Raw genomic sequence first — 24,214 nt, forward strand, 5'->3', positions numbered from 1 at the left:
CGGGCCCTGGGCTTGTTTTCTTATTGTAGGCAATTATTCTTTTTGGAGACATGACCGTTTTGATGTGATTTTGCGCTGGAGCTATCAATGCCTTTGAAGAGCTGAACGATGAAGTATATAGGTAGGTACCTTTCTGATATCTATCTCATGTATGGTCATTGGTCACAGTTAATTTCGACGCCAAAACGACTTCCTATTTAGTGATTTCCGCATTAAACGTGTTCATAACAATTTTCGTTCTGGGTTTATTGAGGGTAAAGTTTCAGTTGGACTTTTCCGTTTTTTTCGGTCCTACACTGGGTTTATCTCGAACAGTGGTTTTTATGTCACACATTTCGAGTTTATTTGCGTAGTCTGTTTTATAAGCGCATATGTAAGCAGCATGCTTCCATTTTATTGTCTGGAGCGGAATCAGGGGGCCATCTTGGCCGGTCGCCTGTCTCGTTTATTACGGGGATGGCTCGGCTACTGTGGCAGTGTCTCTTATCAATGTGTGAGTTTCGCTTTATGCTCACTCGAAGCATTTTGGTCGCATTGGACGCTGTTCTCTTTGCCAGGCTTAGTTGCCAATTGCCATATGGTTTCGTGAATATGCCGTTCAGTTTCATGTTGGATATTCTTTTTACCGATTTTAACCGTCCTGCATTGGACGCGTGGGCAAATCCTTCGATGTGTCATTTGTAAGCACCACTTTTGGTATGTGACACCGAGATAACTCGGGACACGCTCACTTCAGAGCAGTTTTTAGCTTTACAACTATTATCGTTCTTACACAAATCGGATTATCTGTACGTAAGGCCGCTTAGTGTTAGGCCGGTTCCGCGTCGTTCAAGGCCAGGCCTCTCGTGTCCTGCATTCGGCCTGTGGTCATGTCGACATGAAATCAAGACGTGCTGTCGTAGTGCTATTTTTCCCCGTTGTCTTACATTCCAGCTAAGTCTGGCCGCTCGGGTCTGGATGGTTAGCTCAGGCACCATACGCCATCGTGCTTACAGACCTACGAGTATAATGAAGGGACGCCATTTAATTGCGTCCCAGAAAAGCTATTTCTGGCACCTAAAAGCTGACTCGCCCCAAAAATGGTCCTCAGCACCTATTTGGTGGATACCAGCACCAATCATGGAAAATGACCTTAATTAGCTGTTTCTGGCACCTATTCATCGGTACGCCTTATTCTTTTTTCTGAATCTGGCACCTAAATGCTGAGCGTAGCACCAATCTAGTAGAAAAATGAACTACTGGCTGGTAGAATCATGTTGTTCTGGTATAATGACCCCTGGAGTCTAGCCTAAAGGTTGCCAGTGCAGCTACACTCTGAGACAGCCCCGTAGTGATCTCAGCATTGTATATGACGTTTAAGTAAGCAAATAATATTAATTTGTTTGAAAAAAACAATGTCATTTAAATATTTAAAAGCATTTATTTGTAATGCTTAAAGGGAAACATTTTTGTGAGTAATTGTCTCGATTTTGACCATTAAAACGGATATTGTATTTTTTGACGTCATCAAATAGCTCCAAAAAAGAAATGTAATGTTTTCATTCCGTTCAAGGCCGCTGAAGAAACGCGGGATCTTGCGTGGGACATTGTCCGTTGTTTGCCGCGCAGAGTTGTGCCGTGGTTGTGCCTTTTTCATCCGTTTCTTACGTATGGCATATGTGTGCATGAAGCTTTGATTTTGTTTTTGGTTATTGTGTGGCCGGTCAGTCAAACGCCCCTGTAGAAACCGGATGCTGCGTTTGATCGAGATGGAGTCAGACGATGATTGCAGAAAGCTAATAATATTGAAAAGAAGGCCGGTTGTGTGGCATGTCTGTTCAGAGTTGACATTTTGCTTTACTCCAGTTTATGACCTGAGAGCCTGGCTGGAAGTGACGGATCCAAACTTGTCTCGTTAAAATGGCTGAGGGTGCAATAATCTCTAGTCTCTACATAGCGGGCTGGTATAGGAGCGTCTTGCTGGCTGCACCATAGCTGGTTAGTGATTCTCTTTTGGCTAGAAATGGCATTAATCATTATCTCCACTGGCGAAAATGGCACTTGACATCACCGAATGCAACGTTCATGTTGTTAGGATACATAAAATCAGGAAGATTACGCGAATTAGGTAGGCAAACGTGGAATAAAATAGGTGCTGGATGTTTTGGTTTTGATGCTGAATCAGCAAACAGCAAATACGGAGTTCAACTAGACGATCTGGCAACTTTAGGCTGTGTGGAAGCAATTAGGTGCCAGATTCAGATATTAGGGTCGAATAAGCATTTTGGGGCTGATCAGCAATTAGGTGCCAGAAACAGCTTTTTAGGGACCAGAAACAAATATTCCCCATAATGAAGTCAGCGTGTGATGTGTATTGTGTATTCCTATGTCATGTTTCGGGAGGCCAGCGCCGACCACAAGCGTTCGGGCGTCAGCGGGGCAGTTTGAGGTGAAAATTGGACACTGTGAACATTCCTCTGCCGGGGCGCGGAGGGCTGACAGCGGGACGAGCTGTTCGCTGTCGCGGGGTCAGGTCGGCGCCCTGATTCACGGCACGCCGCTGCCAGACGCTAACAGGCATTGGTGCTCGCTTTTCATGGAAACGTAAAGCATAATTGACAATTTTTACTTACGTTTCCATAGAAACCGAGCGCCAATACCCGGTAGCGTCAGGTAGCTTCATGCGCTGAAACAGGGCCCAGGCGTCCGCAGACTCGGCCTCAGCTGCGTCTGACAGCGCGACGCGGCGCTCTCTGTCATATGGTAGCGCGGCCAGGCGTGGCCTGTCTGCCGGCTGGTGACATGACGGCTGACCTTGCAGTGGTCGGTCCGTCCTCTGCAGTCATTATGCACGCTCTCGGCGGCCGGGTCCGGCGGGACGGCCGTCCGACCGCCACTCGACGGCGGCGGCGTCTGCCGGCACCTACAGACCGGTTTGGTGAGGACCCGGAGCGTTTCTAGCCGGCCGGTGAGCGTCTCGTGTCGGTTCCACCGCCCGGAGACTGAGCCGGCTGCCGACAGCTCCCGGCTCGGTATGCAGACGATAGTGGGGGCCCGACAGCCGCCTGGCGACACCCCGACCGGCCGATCAACGCCGGCTAAGGCTGCTGGCCTCCGCAAATCAGTGTCGATCGCGCGGGGTGCGCCGCTCAGAACCGGGCAGAGCGGGGCCGGCTGGGGCTCCAGGTGCGGGGTGGGTATTCAGATGGCGGAATGTAGGCGTCACGCAGCCATCCCTGCTGCCTCTGCTGATTATTCGTGCCCTTGTTCGATACATCCTCTTCGGAAGGTGATTTTGAGTCGTGTATATTTTCCCGACATTAAAAACGAGCGAGTTCGGCTGGTGACGCGAGTGAGACGGCTGCCAAGAGCACTGGAAACGATGTTTTCAGCACTGTATAGTTTCCTCGCCGTGGCGGCTTAGGCAGATGGCGTGCACAACCGCCCGGTGATAAGCATTACATGCATTCACGGCCGCTTATCCGCTTTTTCACCCCAGTGCAGTGGTTCGGGTGAAATAATCTAGGTGGAATACTGACCTAGCAACGCCTGCTGCTGGATCCATGCAAATATTGCGGACGCTTCAGTTTCATTTGCAAAGAAGTATAGGGCTAGCTTCTGAATTAACGGGCAGCAACTGGATCTGTTCATGATCGGTTACCTGTCTTGCACCAATAAATGATTCGTGTTGCCAGTGTTGCATTTGGATTTCAAGCCAGGATATTAGTTGACAGTATGGTATTGCTGGAAAGTGCATGCGTAGGTATGCTTCACGAAGGATTTTAAGGGCGCCATTCAAAATGTGCCGGAAATAGAACCCCTGGCAACACCTAATGTTTATCATTAACTGTTGTGAAACGAGATGCACTAAAGAGATGCAGATATAATTCGTACGATTTCTGAAAGGACATGCTAATATGTCGACCAAACAACCATGCATGGCTGCTCTAAAACGGTTACGAGTAAATAGTTGACGTGCTGCTAGCCGACGGCTTGGCGCATAATTCGCTATTCGAAGCCAAGAAGTCGGCGGTGTGTGGCGATAATTCGGCCGACACCTGGTGGCACGACCTAATTCAGCCCTGGCAGCTCCTCTCAGAGTCCCCCTGTCCCGCTCCGAGTCTCTCAGTCCAAAATGTGCCCGCTGATGCCCTTGGTCCGCTCCGAAATCCCAAGGACCATCAATGACTGGCACAATGCTGTGAGGCGCATAGTAACCTTGTGGCGGACGGCACGCCATCGCTCTTCCATGGTGGCCGCGAGGGGAGCTGTTACAACAGCCGGGCCGACGCTCCGCTGCTTTCACATCGCGGCGGCACCATCAGCAGCAGGCGCGCTGCGTGTGGCGCTCACACACACAAACGCGCGCGTCCGTTGCGAAATCGGCCGGCGCACGGGCGGGTCTCGGGTTGGGTGCACCGTCTGCTGGCGGCCGCTGCGCCCCTCGCCGCCGCAGGACCGGTCCAAGTGGAGCACGCGCAGGGGCCGTGCCGCCGGTGGTGTGTCGGCGTCCGACCGGGCCCGGCCTTGGTCCAGTGGCCGGTCAGCCAGCGCCGCCCGAGACCGGCCAGAGAGAGTATACAGGCCGCCCGGGGCCCCGGCGGCCGGCCGACCGACGCCCGCTCTCCAGACCCCGGCTCAGATACCATCAGCAGCCCGGTCCAGCCCGGCCCGGGCCGACTTGAACCGCGGCGAACGCCGACTCGGCCCGCGCCGGCCGCCTCCGACCATTTCTCGGGAGCCGGACCGGCAGCGGCACGGCTGGCGGCCGATTTCTGCCAGATCGGCGGCCGTATAAGGCGCGCCTCGCCGCGATCCAAAGTGCCCCTCGCACGAACGTCCCGCACGGGCGTGCGCACGAGCGTCCCTCGTGCTTGTGCATCGGGCACGACGCCAGTATGCACATTGCACGGTCTAATGGTGTGCCCTATGAACGGAAAAGAGGTGCGGCAGTTCAAGGCGTGGTCTGCTCTGGCTGCCAGTAGTGACTGCATAAATAATACGGGCATACGCGCTTATATATGCGCATTAATTTGGGCATGGCTACTATGTGTAGTACTCGAGAACATGGGCGTGATTTGGCCCACTGTGGACCCGTGTGCGCTGTTACCTATTGTGTCGATCAGGGGGCGCCGTGACGGGGCGCCTACTCACGATGTATCAACATTTACCGACCGGCCGAGCTGTGAACAGAAGGCGCGGCGCCGATCCGAGCGATGCCAGCTCCCGGCGAGCTGCAAACAATGCCCTCTCCCCGCGCGGCGAGCACGAGCCGGGAGCGGGCGCTGCGCCGCGCCGCGGGGCGCCGTGATGCCGCCCGGTATGTACAGGCCGGACAGCACGCTACCGACGCCATGACGGGCGATCTTTCAGAGGGCTGCGGTCGAGGCCGGCGTGACGTGCATGTCTGATTTACATTGTTGTGGAGGGGAGATGTGTGAATTAGATAAGGTCCATTATATTTCAACGCGTTGGCTGGCACTTTTGTTTGAACTGGGAATAATAGTGCGGCGTTGGATATTACTGTGTAGACTATGGATAGGTGAGTGCATCTCATTTGCCCGGCAGTCAAACCTAGGGCTGTAGTTAATTGCTGTTCGCAGGCTGTTCGTTAGGCCGTACTTCCGTAAATTGTTCCCATATTATGTACCGGTTATTAGGCGACAATCCCGTGAATTGTTCTGTTCGCTAGATTTCGTTCCCGGCTGCCATTTGTTGGGCCGCTCTCCCGTCAGCCGTGCCCGCCCGCGTCCGCTCATCAGTGGCTCCGTTTTCCTCGTTCGCCGATCCGTTTGATATCGGATATTTCCTCGGTGAGTGTCGGACGCCCGGTGTGGTTGCAGCGTCTCCATCTGTGCGGTGCCAACAGCAACACTGCTCGGCTGGACGGCTCCCAGCCGACCGCGGCTCCTGTCTGTCCTACTGAGACCCACAGAACGGCCAGAGTCTGTCTGTCCTACTGAGCCCTATCACAGCCGGCCGCGGCTCCCGTCTGTCCTACTGAGACCCACAGAACGGCCAGACTCCTGTCTGTCCCACAGAGTCCTGCCGCCGCCGACCGACCGGCCAAACCCCCGGACCGGCCCGGTCTAGGGCGCGACCCGAGCTACCCACGGCACGGGTCGGGTCGCCACCAAGGATAAAGGTCACGACGATCGGTACTTCACGTCAGAGTTCGGCCCGGCTGGTGGCTGGGTCTGTTGGCGCTGCCTCTCGGCGGCCCCGACCGGAGACAGACGGTCGGTCGGCGCGCCGCAGCCGAGCGGGGACCGCCCGCGGCGCTGCCAAATTCCGCTCCGGCGACGCACCGTGGCGGTTGGGCGGCGCCGCTCCAGGGCTGCGAGCGGCGCGGAACGGCCGCCCGGCGCACCTCGGGCCGTCCATTCAGCGCTCCCGCGACACGGTGACCGCCGCGGCGCGACACGGCGTGTCGTGTGTCCGCGGCTCCGGACCGAGCGGCGCGGCGCAGGAGCCGCCGACAGCTGCCTGTTTATCCGGCCCCCCGCGCCGCCCAGCGTCGTCGGTCGCCGGTGTCGGCCCGCCGCTGCGGGTCCATCGACGTCGACATGTACGGGCAGGGCCCATCGGCGCCGTCCGCGTGACGCGCACCAGCACCGCGCACGCATATTGCGGCAGCGGGACGGGCACAAAAAGTCCACTCTCGCCAGGGGCCAACTTAAATTTAACGCCGCCGGGTCGCCGGCCGGTATTTTTAGCCGGTCGGCAGGCCGGTATCGACCGCGTGACGTCACGGCTCCGTCGGAGGACCGCGCCCTGCGGCGGTACCGACGGCCGACGGCGCTGCGGCGGAGACCGGGCCGCCGCTCGGCCGCCATTTGGCAGCGTCCGCCGGCGGCCGGCTGGCAGCGGCGCCGCGCTGCGCCCGCTCTCCTCTCCTCTCCGGTGCCGTTCCCACGGAACGGTCCCGGCGGAGAATAGTCCCGTCGGCCGGTGACGGAGCGCTCCGCGGCTCGGCTCGGCCGGCCGACAGGACAGGCCTCGACCCAGATCGGCGGCGTCTGTCAGCGCGACGTCCGTCCGCCGGCCGGCCAGGGCGCGGCTGTTTATTTGAGCGGCGTGGCCATGTGCGCCGGCCGGCAGCCGGGCAGGCGGCGCCGGCGGCCGTCCTCCGCCGCCGCTGCCGGCAGCAGCCACCATCGATCCCCGCGCCGCTCGGCCGACCGACCGACCGACCGGGCGAGCGACCGGTCGGCCCGGCGACCGCCGCACCGCCGGGCCCCACCCACCGACCGGCCGGCCGGACCCGGCGGCCCGACCCACGCCCCGCGCGTCCACTGCAGCCGCCAGACCAACGACTACTGTGGAAATTTATTTATCTAACAGAGCACTGCTCTCGTAATGCACCATATGTGATGACAGCCAACGAGTAAAACGGACAAGACACGGGCCCACAAGGCGGCGCGAGGCCGCACAGGCGGCTCCAACGACGCTGGAAAAGGTATATCTACAATTTGACAGCGTGTCACTGCGACTGGGCCTGGGCGGCTGCTGGGCCCCCGGGCGGCAGCCGGGCCGACCGCCGCCCGCGCTCTCCCTCCACCGATCGCATTCAACATCAACGAGACGTACGACGGTGCACGTAACAAGTACCTACCGCTGGCGATGCGCGGGTCCAACTGGGGGTGACAGGGCGCCGCGGGCGCGCCCGCTCGGCTGGGGCGCTACTACCGTCCAATATGGCAACGAGAGGCTTGAGCAAAACTAATTTAGAAGGCCGTTGGCGCCGTGAAAGCCTTGAATAGCTGGCCCTCGAACACAATCATATAAAACAAACGCAAAAACTAAAATATCTCGTCTATGGCTAAAACCGAGGGTTGGCATTACGGGACCTGCAGGGTGGGTAGTCCGACTGGCGCGTGACAAGATTGCACCCGGCGGGCGCGCGCCGGCCGTCCCACGCAGAGATTCGGCAGCTGCGGCGGGACCGCGCCGCCGGCCAGAGGCGCGCCACGCACACACGCACGCGCGCGCCGCACACACACAGCCACACGCGCAGACGCACGCACACACGCTCCCAGGCAGCTGAGACAGACGGCACACACAGACTCGCGCGCGCGCACACAGGCACACAGACGGCGGCCGGCAGCGCCTCGGTCCCCGGCGCTCGCTCGCTGGCACTCGCCCCGTCCGCTGTCCGACTCCAGACGCTCACTAACGCAACACTACGTGTGCCGTCGGGCGGCGGCGGCAGCACCCTCAGTCGACCATCAGCTCCAGGTGCACAGAGCCCTTCCGCTCCTTCCGGTCGTGGAAGATGTTCTTGGCCCAGGCCTTGCACTCGATGTTCAACAGGACACCACCTGAAACGGGGTCGGACGGGCGCGTCAGCAGGGTCAGAGGTTCCCCCGGCTCGCCGTCCGCCGATCGGGCCCATCCAAGGACAGATGGGGACAGTGACGCGACGCAGGCGGCACACACATGTCTGGGACGACGCTCCCCTCCCCTCCCCTCCCCTCCCCCGGGCAAAAAGTGGCGCGGCGCACATGACCGGACTGGGCGTCCAGAGGCAACAAACGGGCGGCCGCGACCGTCCGCGGCCGTCCGGCGCTGATACGAACCACTGACAGGTCGGCGGCCAGCGCAAATAAGCAGCACTCGAGCATCGTCAGTGGAGCAGGACGACCGCACAGCCGGCGAATTAACACGGGTGAGGTCGAGAAAAAAGGAACGTCGATATTATACAATGTCAGGTTCTCAGAATACCATGCGTGCTATCCTATCATCGGATTCTGACGATCCGAACGCTGTTGTAAGTATAACAAATGAAAAGATAATTAGCTTGGTCATCGCAGGATTCAGAAGCCGGCAGCTATTTTAAAGGGACCCTCCCACCTTCAAAAAAGTTAATGAATTGGCATGAAAGTGATGTCCCTTGGTTCAGAAAGAGCGAAAACGAATATCTACCAAATTTCACCGAAAAATATTCACTGGTTTTCAAGATATTAGGCTTTTGTTTTTGTTTACTTTTTGGGATCTCCCCTGTTACTAGCGACTTTATTTGGAAGCAATAATTTGGCAGCCTTGAAGTGCGGCAGACGTTGCGCGCAAAGCAGCGTATACCACCACGTGTTAACGATGGTTTTAGTCTAAGATTTAAAAATCGTTAATCTCCGCTGACGTCACAAATTCTAAGGGGGCATTCCAATGCATTAGCCCCTTAGAATCCGAAAACTGCAAGTTTGAAATTACATATCTTCGAATTAAAGCATTTTTCGATGTTGTGAGTGCCCAAACCGGTATTTGGCTTTGCAGGCCATGGCCACCAATTTGGCTATCTCAACTCAAAACTAATGTTAAGGTGGGAGTGTCCCTTTAAGCAGGCCGATCACGTATCATGAGAGATGGGAAGTGGAGCATTCCACTAAATTTTGAAGAAAAAAAATGTCGCCAGTCTTCGATAGATACTGACGAATGCCACACCTTCAACCAGGGGTCTCACGACAAACGTCGGCATCATATGAAATCCAGAGAAAGTCGCGTCCCTCCTTGCTTTGAAACTGAGACACGCACACTGGAAGCAATGGCGAACTGCCTCAGCTATCTTACGATAGTATCAGAATTGCATTATCCATGATCCACGTAGGCATGTATCTTTGAAGAGGGTAGCGGCGGGCGAGTCTATGCAAAACACCGCCCCGATTTTATCGCATCTTACTCCAGACGTGATGGCTTTCCCGCGGCCGGCGGCTGCACTGAAGTGAACGGCAAATGGTCTCGCGCCACGGCACAGAGCAGACCCGCCCCTCCCCGTCTCCTCCGCCCCTCTCCCCGTCTCCTCCGTCCCTCTCCTCTCTCCTTCGCCCTCTATTTCTATTCCCGCCGCTCTAATCGCCGAGGCCATCGGTCTCTCGCCAGAGGACCGTTTCTTGGTAACATGTCGTCACCGACGCGGGCCAGTGGCGACTCTCGGCCCCTCCGGGTCAGTGGCGGCGCCGCTGGGGCCGGGCCGACACAGCCGCCGTCAAATTAGACGATTGTGCAACGTTCACCTGTGCCGGCGGCGATCGGGCCCGGCCAACAAACCGGTTGTGGTTGGCCGTCGCCGGCAGACGGCAGTTCGGCGGCTCGGCGGTGGCAGCGGTTAGCGCACGCCCACAGATCGCCGGCGTGCCAACGAACGTCATCGCCGGCTAAATCAGCTCCGCCGCCACCGCTGGCACGGCGCGCCGCGAGCCCCGCACATGGGACACCCCGGTGACGCCACCGACCCCCTCCCCTCCCCATCCCCCTCCCGCCGCGCCGGAGTCGACGGAAGCCGTACCGGTGCCCGTCCGAGAGGCCCTTGCGACGCGGGATTTCGGCCGGCTTATGATTAGCTGGTCGAGCCAGTGGAGGAAACGCGAGCCACGAGGCTGATGGCTGGCCCAGGCGAGCCCTGGAGACGGTGACTGGCCCAGGCGAGCCCCGGAGACGGTAGTGGCTCAGGCGAGCCCCGGAGACGGTGACTGGCTCAGCCAGGCAGCGGGGATGGTGGGGCTGGCTAAGGCGAGACGGACGGATGGTTGCTGGTTTAGGAAGCCGCGGATGGTAGATGGCTTAGACAAGCCGTGGAGTCTTTCACTCACGTTTGACGCTGGCGAACTCGACTGCCACCAGTGGTGACTGGTAGCCGGGCTGGTTCTGGAACGGGTAGTAGTAAGCCGGCATGCCCGGGTGCGGGTAGTAGTTCACCTTCCCGATGTTCTCAAAGTCGTTGGGGTTCTCTCCCTCGCACGTGATCCAGACGTTTTGTTTGTTGATCTGCGGACAGGGCGGGTCGGGCGGTCAGCACGGCCAGGCCGCCGTAGCGCGGATACATCAAGTGCGAAGGACGACCAAGAGGTGCTCAACAATACGCGTCTAAAGACCTTTGCTAGCGGCCCTGCCTGCCGGCTGCAGCTATTTGGCGAAGCTCGTGACTTGTCGATGAACATAGCGACTCACTGCGATAGGCTGTAATTTCTCAAGACCCGACCCGCGCGGTACTCCCTCCGCGAGTGTCTCACCTCGTTGGAGCCGGGCTCGGTGAAGTCGCGCGCGATCACCTCGCGCACGCTCTCCGGCATGTTGTCCGGCAGGTCGTCCGACGTCGCGTACACGTCCGGGCGCCAGTTGAAGATCTTGTTGAGCTTGACGATGATGCAGGGGTTGCCGGCCTCGTAGCCGAAGTTCCTGTCCTTGATGCACTTGGGGCCGAGCTTTTCGATGTTGAACACGCAGAAATCGTCTCCCTCCATCTCGTCGCCATAGTTGCACGTCTTCATGTTTTTCTTGTATTTCTCAGGGACTTGCTTGTACTCTGTGGACGATAAAAAGAGGGTGTTATCAAAGCAAAACGAACTTCTGCAGCACTCGCAAAGGGACGGTACAGATCACCGAAAGATAGTGGGTTCGACTCAAACTCGTTACGGGTTTCCACTGATGACGGGCGAGCTTTGCACTGTGTACTATGCAGGTATGTGACTGAACAGTTTTGGAGCGTAAAACGGATGCTGGTCTTGTCAGTACACATTTTTAGTCGCACCTCACCAGGTAGTACAACCATTTCCCACTCGTACAACTCCTTGTGTGGTTTGTGGTTTTACGCCAGTTGTTGTGCCTGGTACGCCTCTCACGCCGTTTGTCAAGTCAAGGCCGCCAGCGTTCCTGCGGTATTATGAACAGGGAAGACCGCATTACTCCCAGACCCTATTCACAGCAGTAACGAGTAGGAAGAGTGGAATTCGTGTGTAGAGGTTCCAAAAGAACTGCTGTTCGTAGGGACGATGGTGTTCCGTTTTCGCTCCTGTACCCAGCAGCGAACGCTGACCGCCGTCTGGGGGCGCGGGCCGGTGCACCCTTTGATGGGCTCGGCTCAGCACCCGGGGGTCGGGTGTCGCATATTGAATGTTGACGCCCAGCCTGTAAACTGAGGCTGCTGACGCCGCCCTGCTGACTGCTGAGCTTGCCGCCAGAGTGTTTGGCTTGTGGTGCATCGTGAATGCTACCAACTTATTTATAGGAACGGCGCACGAGTCCATTTATGAAAACATAAAGATTGCGTATTTCCTCATCGTTACAGTTGGTCAGAACATGCCTAAAACAGCGGATTTGGAGAGCAATGGGCTCAAGGTGACTCCAAACAATATGTTTTGTTCGAGGGCTAGGTCGGACACAGTTTGATGAGGTTGTAAGTCCGTTTGGACTCCTACACCGGCACGGTCACGGGCGAACTCGACCCCACAGGTGCTGCCGGGTCCGCGGCGCAGTACCCCCTCTGTAGAGCGGCTCCGCTCGCTCTCTCTCTCTCTCTCTCTCTCTCTCTCTCTCTCTCTCTCTCTCTCTGAACACTTGAACAGCGCTCTACTGTTCTTGAGCTCCACCGTGGCAGTACGCAATGACGAGTGGCGAAACACTGAAACACGGTCAGAAATATCTGATGATCGTTCTCGTATGACATTCGCGGTACATCCCTCAGGATCTGACGTCAAGCCGTTCTGACGTACATTCGCGTCACATGCAAATTTGGCCAACGATAACACGGGCGGTCCAAGTAAAATAAGGTGTACAAAAGATTCGGCAAGCTTTGAAACAGGCTTTCATGTGGCTGGCACAGCTGTTCCGTTCGGAGATGAGAATGGAAAACTATACACTATTAAAATAAATTAACACAAATTTTAACTCTGTGGCTAAGCCAATGGCGTGAAGCAGGTGCACGCAGAGAAAGAGAATCGACCAATCGCAAGGCACGAAGGCACGCACCTCCGATACAATCTACAAGTGACCAGCCTTCACTAGGCAGAGCCATGCATAAACGCATGGGATGCAAATCACTCGTCACGGGCGGTGACACGGCACTCTCCAGCGGAGTGCGTGTGTGCGGAATTTATGGCCTGCCGCCGCAGCCGAGACAGCTCCGCCTCGTAACTCTGTAGTAGCATTAACCCAACGCACAAGGCCGTCGTCCTGAGCAGCGCCGAAGTTTGATGAGAGCGCGCATCAAAGAGATTCTGTTCGAGGGTGCACCTCACTGATTGGCTCTTCACGCTATTCAGTCCCAGTTTTCACTTATTTGCACCAGCGCTGCGTCGGTGCAGCGTAGGCTGCACTGTGTTTCGTTGCGTGTATCCCAGAGCCCGCGGACACTGCCACTAGTTGTCTCGTTGGACTGGTTCCATACTTACTTTCCGTGACATTGGTGAGCTCGCTGACCCAGTGGCCCCAGTTCTCTCCGGGGCCCTCGTTGAACATTACTAGTGTGCTCTCGATCCGCTCCGCGGGCGGCCGCGGCCGGAAGCCCAGACCTGGGAACACACGCAGAGGCGACAAGAGTCAGTTACAGGTGAAGTCGCAGACGATTTGCACGGTACAGTGTGTCTAAAAAGAATGTACCGTCGCCACTACGTGGCGCTGGTGTCGCGAGCCGGTAGTTGGCTGAATCCGCACCAGACCACACATTCCCAAGCGCTAGGTGACAGCTGCGCAGCGGCCGGTAGTAGCGTAAGCCCGAACCTTCGTGACACGACCCCGGGGGGGGGGGAGGGAGGGGAGCGGGCGGGGCAGCGCGTGTAGGGAGGGGTGCTCCAGCAAGCTGGCAGTTGTCGCGGCCAAAGGTCAAGGGGTCACACACCAAGCGAACGGACGCTGATGTGGGTTCGTGGGGATCATGAACTTGTGTGTGGTAGGTGCGTCTTGCGATGCACGGGTGATACGCCAGGTCTAAGCCAAAGGATTCAGGGGAGAGCTGAAGAAAACACCTGGTCAACTACGGCGAATAATAGTGCTGAAAAATGGAAAGTATGGGTCAATGCAAGCCTTCATGACTATAAACAACTTTCTGAGGACGCAAAGGCCAGCATTGAATAACGATATCTGGATCGAAATTAGCAATGATTTATAATTAAATGCCGAACTAATAGCGCTGCAAAACCCTCCTAGTAAATTGTCAAGTCGGATTATACCCACTTGAATTAAACTATCCTAAATAAAATTGTTAATTAACTTTCTAACACTGACGTTCTTTATCATACGATAAGTATGGGGTTAACCAAGATTCAGCATCCTCCGCGTTCAATCACCTGTAAGGCTAGAACATTGATGGCCAGGTAAAAACATGGTCGGGATTTGATTAACCGGATTATAAGTCGATTTCTTTAGTCGGGATTTGATAAGTCGGATTTTTTTACGCCAACCGCATTTTTAAGTCAAGTCAGGTCACTGATCTATGACGTCATAAATGAGCAGTCCTAAAATGAACTGTGTGAAACTGTCCTAAACTGTCCTCAACATTTAAGGACTGTGTGCACACTCCTAAAATGTTCCAACTTCGCAACACCCTCAGTGCAGAGCTTTCATAGGGAGATGAAACTTACAGGATCTTATAGTATGATCGAGAGTCTCACAACTTGTATAAATGTATATCTCGGATTTTCTGAAGGGTCGCCTGAGATCAGGTCAGTCTCTCACCATTAAAAGTCAGGGGAATATGGAAATTGCTAGTTTGGTCCGGAAATGATATACAATTATCTCAAATTCTCAAGCACACGGAATCGTGATTTCATGCGCTCCTTGCAAGGTCTGATGCTTTAATTTTGCTTTGTTGATCTTGCGTGACGTCATTTATCACGTAACCAAGGGTATCAGTTTTTCGTCAATAACTCCCGATCAACTAAAGCTACCGAGTCGATAAAGCCACTAATGAACATGAAAATACCTGCCGAATCGATTGATATGCATTATGACCTCCTTTGACCAGCTTCGTGACCTGACGGGCTGTGACCTGACCTTGACCCGAGGTTAACACCTTAACTCTCGCCCGTATTGGTGTTTTCCAGCCGCAAACGTATAAGGGGGGGGGGGGGTCCGTTGGACCCTCCCTTACCGTTTCGCCCCTGATCGAGCTAGAGCTTCGCGGAAAAAAAACGAGCGTGTTGGCCGTGACGAGAGGAAGTCGATGATACCCAATTTTAAGGTCCTAGGTCATCGGTTGACTTTCCAGGTCAGGTCAATGACCCAAAAGTCGGGAAAATCGGGCCTGTTAGAAAGTCGTAAAGCGTGGCTGCTATGGGGTTTTCGGGGTGCTGATCACGAATATCATGTTAGTTTTGATCACAGATGATGTCTTCATGCATTTAGGCCAGGTCGGGTCAGGTCAGGTCAGGTCAACCAGTAAGGGTATTCGTAGTAGGTGGCAACCGCCTCTGACAGCTTCGCAACATGTTACGAGGGCACAGGGGCGGATCCAGAAAATCTCCAAGGGAGGGGCCATTAGAAACCAGGAGGCCCCCCCCCCCATAATCTCACCTGTTGGAGGCCCCATCTTCCCACTTGTTGGCCCCCCCCAAAAAAAACTGCGTCTATTGAGCTTATCTAGCTGTTCAGGCAACATCTCAACATCTGTGCAGGCTTGAAGGCCCTCTGTGCAGGTAAGGAGGCCCTGTAAAAGTGGTCATCTCTGTGAGTATAAGAGACCTCCAAGTTATGAAAAGCTTTACCAATCTTCTAACAAAGAAGTCTTCTCAGCTAGTCTTCTAAGAAATAACTAAGTGGGTAGGTTAAAAAAAACTCATCGGATTTCGGCCACTTTATTTTCAGGAGGCCCCCTTTTCAGCTTTTTAACTTTTTAACTTTTTATTTTATTTTTGAAAAAAAATCGGCCAAGGGGGGGGGGGGCCATGGCCCCCATGGCCCCCCCCCTTGTATCCGCGCCTGCGAGGGCACCAAAACTACTTCGTAAATGTTCATATGGCTGCTAAATTCGAATTCAGCTCCTAAAACTGGCCTAGAAACATGTAAAAATCGAAAAAGTGAACCGAGGTCATCAAAGGTCAATGACCTGACCTGACTTTCCGGTGACCTTGACACCCACCCTAATGCATGGAAGCAACATCATATCCCATGTTTGAACGCTTAAAACCACGAGAAGACTGCAAACGCGCCGCTAATGCGAGCCGACATACGCCGAATCGCGATTCCGGCCAAACATGGTCTCGAAAAGTAGGTCGCAGGTCAAAGGCCATTAAGGTCAGGGTCATGACAATTTCAGGGTGGGTGTAAAATTGATTAACGCGAGGGTAACGAAAGTTTCGTCGCGATCGGCCGCTTTTTACGTGAGTTATTCGCGAAAAACCGAGGGAGGGGGTCCGTTCGACCCCCCCCCCTCTATACATACGAGGGTTAAGTTGATCTCACCCGAAGATTAAGTATACCATTCGACACGCCTGAGCTGGACAAACACGATGCTGCTAAAATCGCGGATCTGCGATCATTTTTAGCGAAGTTATTTACCAAAAACCGAACCTGTGCCTTGGGCCACTTGACCTGACCTCCGAAGTCATCGGCTGACCCTGGTCCTTAAATCGGAGACCAATCGCTGCATTTCGTAACGACGCACACGATCGTTTCTTTCGTGAGGCTCTAGCTCAATTAGGGGCGAATCGGCGAAGGGGGTTGTTTCCTCACCTCCAACCCCCATCGTCCCCTCGGTATTCAGAAAACCTGAAGGTCCGGTGAGGGTTAAAACGTTTCTCCTGAACGAGGAAGAAATGTAAAAGTCAAAGCTCTATAGACGTCCTGTAAAAGTGGCCATAATAATAAATTCGTTAGAAATAAGATGCTTTTTAAACGACTTCCTCATATAAAATCGGGTGCTGGGACCAATCTTATAAACGCTTTAGAATGGACAGGGCGTCACTGGCTAAAGTTTGGGTGCAGAAAACGGCTGTTACCTAAATGCAAAATGGTTTTCATGCATTTCAGTCAATTGTATATTGTCGGTCCCAGTGGCCGAGCTAAAAAACAATCGGTAGTGTTTTGCATCTTTTACGCCCTAAGAAACTACACCATCTATCGAAGTGGGCGGGCTTATTTGAATGGGAGGGCGCATTATGCACGAATCGAGTGCTTTCGTTTATTTTGGACTGTATTTTACCACATCCACTGCTGGTATCACTATTAATATTTTATAATGCCGTGAATACGACAGCATTCCATTTATAAGATTGGGCCAATGGAGTCGCGCCCCGCGAGCTCGGTTTTCCGCTGGGCCGCTACAGGCCAGGAAGTCGGCCTTCGCCTGAGGGCAGGACAAAGGTCAGCGAGGGAGCGCGGGGTCAGCCAGGTATCGCCCAGTGCCGAGCGGATGCCGCTCCCTCCCCTCTCTTCCCCTCTTCTCCCCTCCCCACCTCGGTATAGATGGGGAGGGACCGAACTGCCAATGACATGCGAGCGGTCAAGGCCGCTCGCGCGGCAGCGACCCTGGCGGCCGGGTGCCGCAACTGGGATTCAGCCAAGTTACCGATTCGCCTCCTGTGGGAGAGCCAAACCAGGGGACATACTTTTTAGATATACTGTACGTACCTACTGTGCACAAACAACTGGGCGGCTTTTAGGAGGGGATGTGACTATTCGCCACTTTCTAGTCGCATCGGGTCCAAATCATTGCCCACGATACACAACACTGAAATGCAATAAAACTTAACAGAAGAAACATACATGCAGCCATAGGTCATAGGCCCAGAGAAAAATGTCGTGATGTAGCCTGTGTAAAACGAGCAAAACTTTACCAGCCATTGCTCGCGGGTTACCATTTCATTCTTGGGATATGTATGCACAGTGGTCCACAATAAACCCACGCAGCACCTTATTGGAATCCTTGCATCAAGCGTGATCAATATCCTAACCAAGTTAACAGGTATCTTACTTTGGATACGTGTTTACAGCTTGGGCACTACGCGGTGGACGTGTTCCTAAAACAGTTGCGATGGACCTATCTAAAGCACACGGACTTAACAAACTGATATAATCTCCTTTGGCACAGCAAGCTCCCGTTTTTCTGCGATTCGATTCTGGGCCAAGGCCGCTATTCGAGTCAATAACAATGCCTATGGCAATGCCATCCCTGGTAAGCCCTGGCATCCCGACCGTCCTGGTAAGAGCCGCCCATGGCGGGATGGTGATGTGAGGGAGCCGGGTACCAACCGGGACCAGCCGGCCTCAATCGACTCAGTCGACAGGACGCGGCGTCATGGCAGCAGACGAGGATGCCAGCTGTTACCGCCAATGGACGGTCCGTGACCCGAAACAGGGAAACGCTGGACCGGAGAGCCAAACAGCCAGCGGAGACAGTGCTGCGGCTTGAACTGGAAAATAATAAGACGATGCCGCCTCCATTTTCATATTTTTAGCGGGTCCATGTCGAATTTCATTCTTTAACCTTTTTTGGCACCATCGTTTTCACCGCAAGTAAAGGTACGCCAGTCCCAGTCGCCAGCACATCTGTTCCTGTGTATTTATGGATTCCATAGCATCGTTATCTAAAACATCAAACGCGTTTCATCCACTCCGAATATTACCACACTGTAGCCACGCGCGCCACCCTCATCACGTATTCAGTTGTAAGCGAGCATCAGCATAGGCCATCAATTGTGGTACTGTCGATTTCGCTGAGACAGGGCCAGGTCGAATAATTCCTGACGGCCAAACCGCTCGAGACGTTTCCAAGAAGTGATAAAGCGTCCAAAGACACGCAAGCTAACGAGCCGCAATCCGTAGAGTCTCGGGCGAAAGGAAAATGACAGTGGAGCTGGAGGGACCGTGAAAAGTTTTGGGCTTTTTTGCTCCTTTCCATGTGCACAACGCACATCTCGCTGATGCATCTGAATTGACGCACGGAAGGATCGAAGATGCCAGGTTGCTATAATCTGAAGGGTATCAGATCATGCCTACTCGGGGCTGATCTAATTAGTATTTTACATAGTAGGTCGAATCTGGGGCAGAACGCGGTCAATGTTCCTGATAATTACGGCGTGCCCATCACCCGGCGGGTGTGAGGGCTCGAACCGGGGAGCCGGCTCGTTACCGCCGCCCATTACTCGGAGCATGGCCCACATGGCCACTAGTGGGAGGGGCGTATGAGCGGCCCGCTCAAGGTCAGGCCGCGGTCACGTGACCGGCCGCGGCCGGCGGCGGTGCGCGAGCGGCGGCCGCCTGGCCGGGGTCCAACTGTGACGCGGTGACGCGGCATCCTCCGACCTCCGCCCCACAGGACGCTGCCGCCCCCATTTCACGCGCCCCCGGCAGAACGCACCGAGTGGGCGGCGCCGCGCCGGGGCCGGAGGGAGGGGCGCCGAACGGGACCGGAGGGGAGGGGAGGGGCGCAGACCGGGACCTCAGACAGGAGTGGGCGGAGCCCCGCGACGGCTCTTCAAAAACAGTCGCTGTCAGACCATCGAAATGTCAAAGGTCAAAGAAGCTTCCAGGGCAGTCGGAACACAGGACGTAAAGCCAAAGTTGGGGCGTTTGCTAGAGACGTTCGCCATTCGGCCAACAAATGAGCAAAGATGACACCGGTGAGTCATCGCAATAAAATCGAAGATCCCAGATAAAGATCCCCGATTCAACCTCTTAGATCCATGCATGTCTAGCCGGAACCACCCGTGAGTCATCGCAATGAAACTCGGAAAATGTTTCAAATTTAGAGCGGAAAGGTTCTTTTGCATCGGCAACTGATACCGTGGTCACTGGCCATGCCAGATTAGCAGTCCAAAGTTGCGTCCACAGATCATCAATTATTCGCGAACAGACAATTTCGCAGGATAGCATTTCGAGCTTCCAAGATAACGTTTGCGAGCTGACAAACTAACATGACGTTAACAAGAGTGGCAATGTAGGTATGCTCCAAACTCCAAAGCCTACAATAAACTATAAAGCATGGAAAACTTGATCGCCATTGCAGCTCAGTTAGTTCTAGACAAATTTTCTAAAGCGCTTTTTCATACCACCTCAACACCAGACTCATGTCACGCTGAATTTCTCTTTCAGACAAATTCAGTATGCTTTTTGGACTGAGACTATTTCAGTCAAGTTCTCTTACCCATAGTTTTCACAATGAAGGGTAACAGAAACCCCGAAGCCCTTCCCATTCTAGACACCCAGTGGCCAGTGCTGCTAGTTTTCCACGAAGTCTCATTCAAAAGCCTCAAAATTGAGCCATCAGCTACCTTTTGAGCACAGTTCTAGTATGGGATATTATGACCATGTATTTTGCAGCTTCTCGATAAATCACACACAGTTGCAACCGGCTATCAGCTATCCATGGTAACTTTTGACCACCTGACAAGTTGAATATGTATATGCATGACAAAATTCCCCCGGAGAATCCTTTCGTCAATGCCTCGCATTTGTATTTAGCCGATCGTAGCGCTGGTAAACTACATTCTGGCAAAATGATCCGTCCAAGATCAGCTCTCGTTTGACAGGGGTTAGGAGAGGGGAGGGAGATGGCCCTTGAGCTACCACGAGTATGACACACGACTCGGGCAGTGTTGTGTTCTCCGACTCTGGAAATATCCGGTGAGAGTCGTACGGAGCTGGGTGCCCCTCGTTCCCGTTCACCCCGCGCTCAGCGGTTCCACTGCCCCGCCCCCTCGGCCGGCGGACGCGTGGTGCGGATACACGCCGGGCCGGCGGGCTCTGCCCCAGTCGGGCCACTCACCGGGGTTTTTGCCGATGATGCTGCCAGTGTTGGTGTTCCACCTCGGCTCCTTGTAGCTGATGGTCTGCAGGAAGATGAAGAGGCATAACGACCAGAAAGCCGCCAGGCACGAGTAGAATATAATATAGAATACGGTGATTTTAACTGAAACGAGGAACAGAAACACCGGTTAGTCGTCGGCATTGCTTCACTGCACACATATATCTCACCGTTCCTGACTCAGGAGCGCGGGAACTACTTTCAGACTGGGGGGGGGGGGGGGCACACCATCATAGAGATCAACCTAGGGTACCCCCAAATCTAGTTTTCTCACCGGTTTTAGGCCACTTCTTTTTCATCCCTTGGCTTTTTCAACAACAAAAAAAAAACATTTGCAAAAAAGTGGGTATTCCGTCTCAAAGTTGTGGGGGCACCGCCCTCACGGCTCCAGAGTTGGGGGGGGGGGGGGTAAGCTGCCCCCACTGCCCCCCCCCCCGGTTCCCGCGCCTATAGTTCCTGTACAGTACACTTTTTCAGAAGGCGCCTATTTCGCTATTCGGCATAAGCTTTACATAGGACTTGAAATCACATGAAAGCTCTTGATGTTATGATTAATGCTAAACAATAAACACCATGAATGCTTCTAAGCTGGTGGGCGTGGCTTCACACTTGACTGAACGTCAGAGGATGCTTGAATGCCTGGCCAACGCGGATACTCTCAAACAAGGCGTAACGAATTAAGCTGCTATCCTTGCAAAAAGACCCTCGAACACCAAATAGACGTGTTTTGGGTAGTTTTATTTTCAAATATTACATTACGCTCCCGGTGAACGCTGTGCCTGTATGTATAGTTTCCAACCCTCCATCTAGCCGGTTGATGCTCGGCTCTGACACCGCGCCCACGGTCGGGCCCACAGCCTTTCGCTTCAGCCGGGGGGTCGTTCGCACGAAGTCTGAAAGTATTGAGCCGGGGAAAATCGAGCCCGCCAATCCGGCACCGTGATCCGTTCCATTCTCCACGGCTCAAGTGAGCTTGAACTTTTCGAAATGGATAAAAATGGCAGTGGTTAATCGTAAAAGCTACTAAAATGAATACATTTTCACCAAATTCAGTCATCACTACGTTGTCACTACACGAGGAAACCGATCCTACCACTGATTTTTAATTTAAACGGTACAGGTACCCAATTATAGGGAACAGGGAATATTAGTGGCACTAGATTCCCGAATTGTCAAAAAGTTCCTTCTGATTGAGGCAGTTCCATTATTGGGGCGTAAATTGACCTTAACATAAATTTCAGGTCACGATCAGGGCCTGTCCTGAGTCCTCATTTCAAGTGCAAGGGACCAGCATGCAACGGGTCGGGAAGTTCCTCATCGAGCGATGGTGGCGGGGTCGGGTATTCGGCCCTCGAGAAATGCATCAAACTGCTTCAAATACTTTATCACTGACTCTGGGGTTCCGCTTAGAACTACGGCAACTGTCTGGTTGCGCCTCACAGATGACTTTATGGTGAGCCTTCGGTTTTTGCAGATCGCAGCCCTCAGGGCTCGGCCAAACCCCTGGGCCAGGCTGAGACAAGCGGTCGGAACATATGTAACATGAAGCTGCTGAGCTTGCATAAGTGCTGCTGCAGCTCAACGCAAAGCCAAAACATTAGGCGAGCCCATGTTGATCTATTAGTTATTACCGCCGCTAGCGAATGCTTCCACCCCTGCGGATCAGGTGATGGCACCCTTACAGTCTATCCACTTCGACACATTTTATGAAATAAAAATAAGGCTGGGTGGTGAAACGATCTATTCGAGCTGGGATTACTAGGAATCCGATGCTTGGCACCCTCAGGCACCCTCAATTTACGCAGCCAACCGGTCCGTACGCTCATCGGAGGCGGGGTCGACGAAGGGCAAGTTTGATACGGATTTCAGGTAGGAAACTGGATGTTACATGAAATATTTTGCACGGACAAATGCCAAAGATGATATTAATGACTTTCCGCGTAGTTATAAGCCTGATCCGGCGCTCGCCGTGGCTCAATGGGGCTATGTGACCACAAAACCATGGGTCGATATCGGGTACTTACACCAACTAAGGCCGGTACGGCCCAGAACCGTCTTCTCCTCTCGGTTCCATAGAAATTCCGCGAAGCTAGCTTTCTGTGGTGCAGGCATTATCGTCCGATATAGGTCAACACTGTCTTACACTCTTGAACATATAATTCACTCTTAAAAAACACCCGTTCCCGCACACACTCACACTCCCCCACGGCCCCGAGACGACAGCGCCACTCTCCCGGCCGGCGAAAATGTCAACCACCGGGCCATCGACGCAGTGGAAAATTTCGTCTGCTAGACAAGTACCAGTACTTGTAGGTTTGTGCTGTAGAATCGATGTGAATTGCATTTTATTTGATCAAGTACTGTGACAAAAACATTGTTTATATTATTTGAAAAGTAACTTGCATTCTGTGACTCCAATACTATAAAAGTTTCTTTGATATTACTGTACTTGTTTCCACTGATTGAATATTTCGTTCCATCTCTAGAAATACATCGCTGCTGTTTTTATTATAAGATCAGATCCATCGATAAAAACAATCGTGTTGAAAGTTGTTTTTGGGTATGGATAATGTACATGTGCTCTAACGAAAAAATGTTCGTATTTCAGCATTTTGATGCTTCTCTCCTAAGTGCTTTCGTTTCTGTTTTCAGCGCCTCCGCCCAAAATTTTGCAGCATTTTAGTTACAAGCATTCTTTTGTCGCTCATGCGTTACTTTCCCTCCTTTCTACAGTCTACATGTAAACATTTGTGTTTTGTCATTTTATTTTGGCGACTGGAGGCAAGTGGTGGTGGGCAAGTGGTAGGTAGTAATTGTATATTTATTTTATGGTGCATCCCTTGGACATGTCAATTAAATGATTTAGTTAAGCTTTTCGAAGTGATTTGAGGTACGCTAGTTGTGATGTTTGCTGCAAGTGAGCATTGGCCTTGAGATTGATGCAACATTAAAAGTGAGGGGACTCTGATGCCAAATGTTCTGTTTCTTATTTTCCTTTTTCATTTCAGATTTCAACATGGCTGAGCTACCCAAGTGGAGAGAGAAGATAGTAGATGCATTGCGGGAGAGAGACATGCGTCAGGTGGAATGCTTCCGAGGACTAATAAATGATTGTAAGCAGGAATACATTCTATTGGTAAATTATTTCTACATTAGTCAATTAGGTACCTGTCTAACCAAGCAAAAAAGTTGTTTTTTAGCTTTTTGCTGAGTCTTTCATGCCTAAACATCTTTCAATAACTTTGAATGGCCTAATGACAGACTTGGGCTTTGGCATTCAGTGTAGGTATATTGATATTCTGATTCCCATTTCTAGGCTCTCGACTCTAGCCACCTTAGGTAATGAAACTATATTCCTTTTCTAATGTAAATCTCAAAAGTTGTATGCACAAGTCTGCATTGGTTTCCGCACAAATGCTGAACCCTGAGGATGCCAAATCCAAGGAGTTAATAATATAAAGTATTTTTTAGGGAGGTTGCCCCCTGCATCAGATCACACCATGTTTTTGAATCCTTTTATGGTTCAGGCCATGCAACAGCACACAATGAAGCATATGCAAATAGATGTTATGCTTGGAAATTTCTGTGCTAACCCTAGACTGCATCAAGTATGTATGCAACCGAAGATAAGTACATTTGAAAAACAAATAGATAGCAAATGCATTGTCATAGATACATGCCCCCAGCTCAGCTCTCTGACCACAGCGTGTTTGTGTGCTGGCA

The 24,214-nt window shown here is 53.2% G+C and overlaps 2 protein-coding genes across 5 annotated transcripts in view; one reads left to right on the forward strand and one right to left on the reverse strand.

Moving 5' to 3' along the window:
- The window catches only part of LOC122388326 (autophagy-related protein 16-1-like), a 109,075-nt gene that overhangs the window by 24,112 nt on the left and 60,749 nt on the right, over positions 1–24,214 (forward strand). For 2 of the 4 annotated variants that reach the window (XM_043379307.1, XM_043379305.1), the window contains exon 3: positions 23,500–23,604. In XM_043379307.1, the coding sequence (XP_043235242.1) occupies positions 23,508–23,604 (97 nt within the window). In that variant the 5' untranslated portion in view covers positions 23,500–23,507. The other 2 variants (XM_043379308.1, XM_043379306.1) reach the window with 2 other exon arrangements.
- On the reverse strand, positions 7,297–22,765 carry LOC122388327 (sodium/potassium-transporting ATPase subunit beta-like). Its single transcript, XM_043379309.1, has 6 exons — positions 22,516–22,765; positions 20,453–20,596; positions 13,143–13,262; positions 10,986–11,278; positions 10,566–10,740; positions 7,297–8,300 (listed from the first exon to the last, which is right to left on the reverse strand). The coding sequence occupies exons 1-6, from the start codon at positions 22,601–22,603 to the stop codon at positions 8,197–8,199; spliced, it is 924 nt and encodes a 307-aa protein (XP_043235244.1). The 5' UTR covers positions 22,604–22,765; the 3' UTR covers positions 7,297–8,196.

This window comes from Amphibalanus amphitrite, unplaced genomic scaffold (assembly GCF_019059575.1).
Source record: "Amphibalanus amphitrite isolate SeventyFive unplaced genomic scaffold, NRLGWU_Aamphi_draft 000318F_arrow, whole genome shotgun sequence".
NCBI classification, from domain to species: domain Eukaryota; kingdom Metazoa; phylum Arthropoda; class Thecostraca; order Balanomorpha; family Balanidae; genus Amphibalanus; species Amphibalanus amphitrite.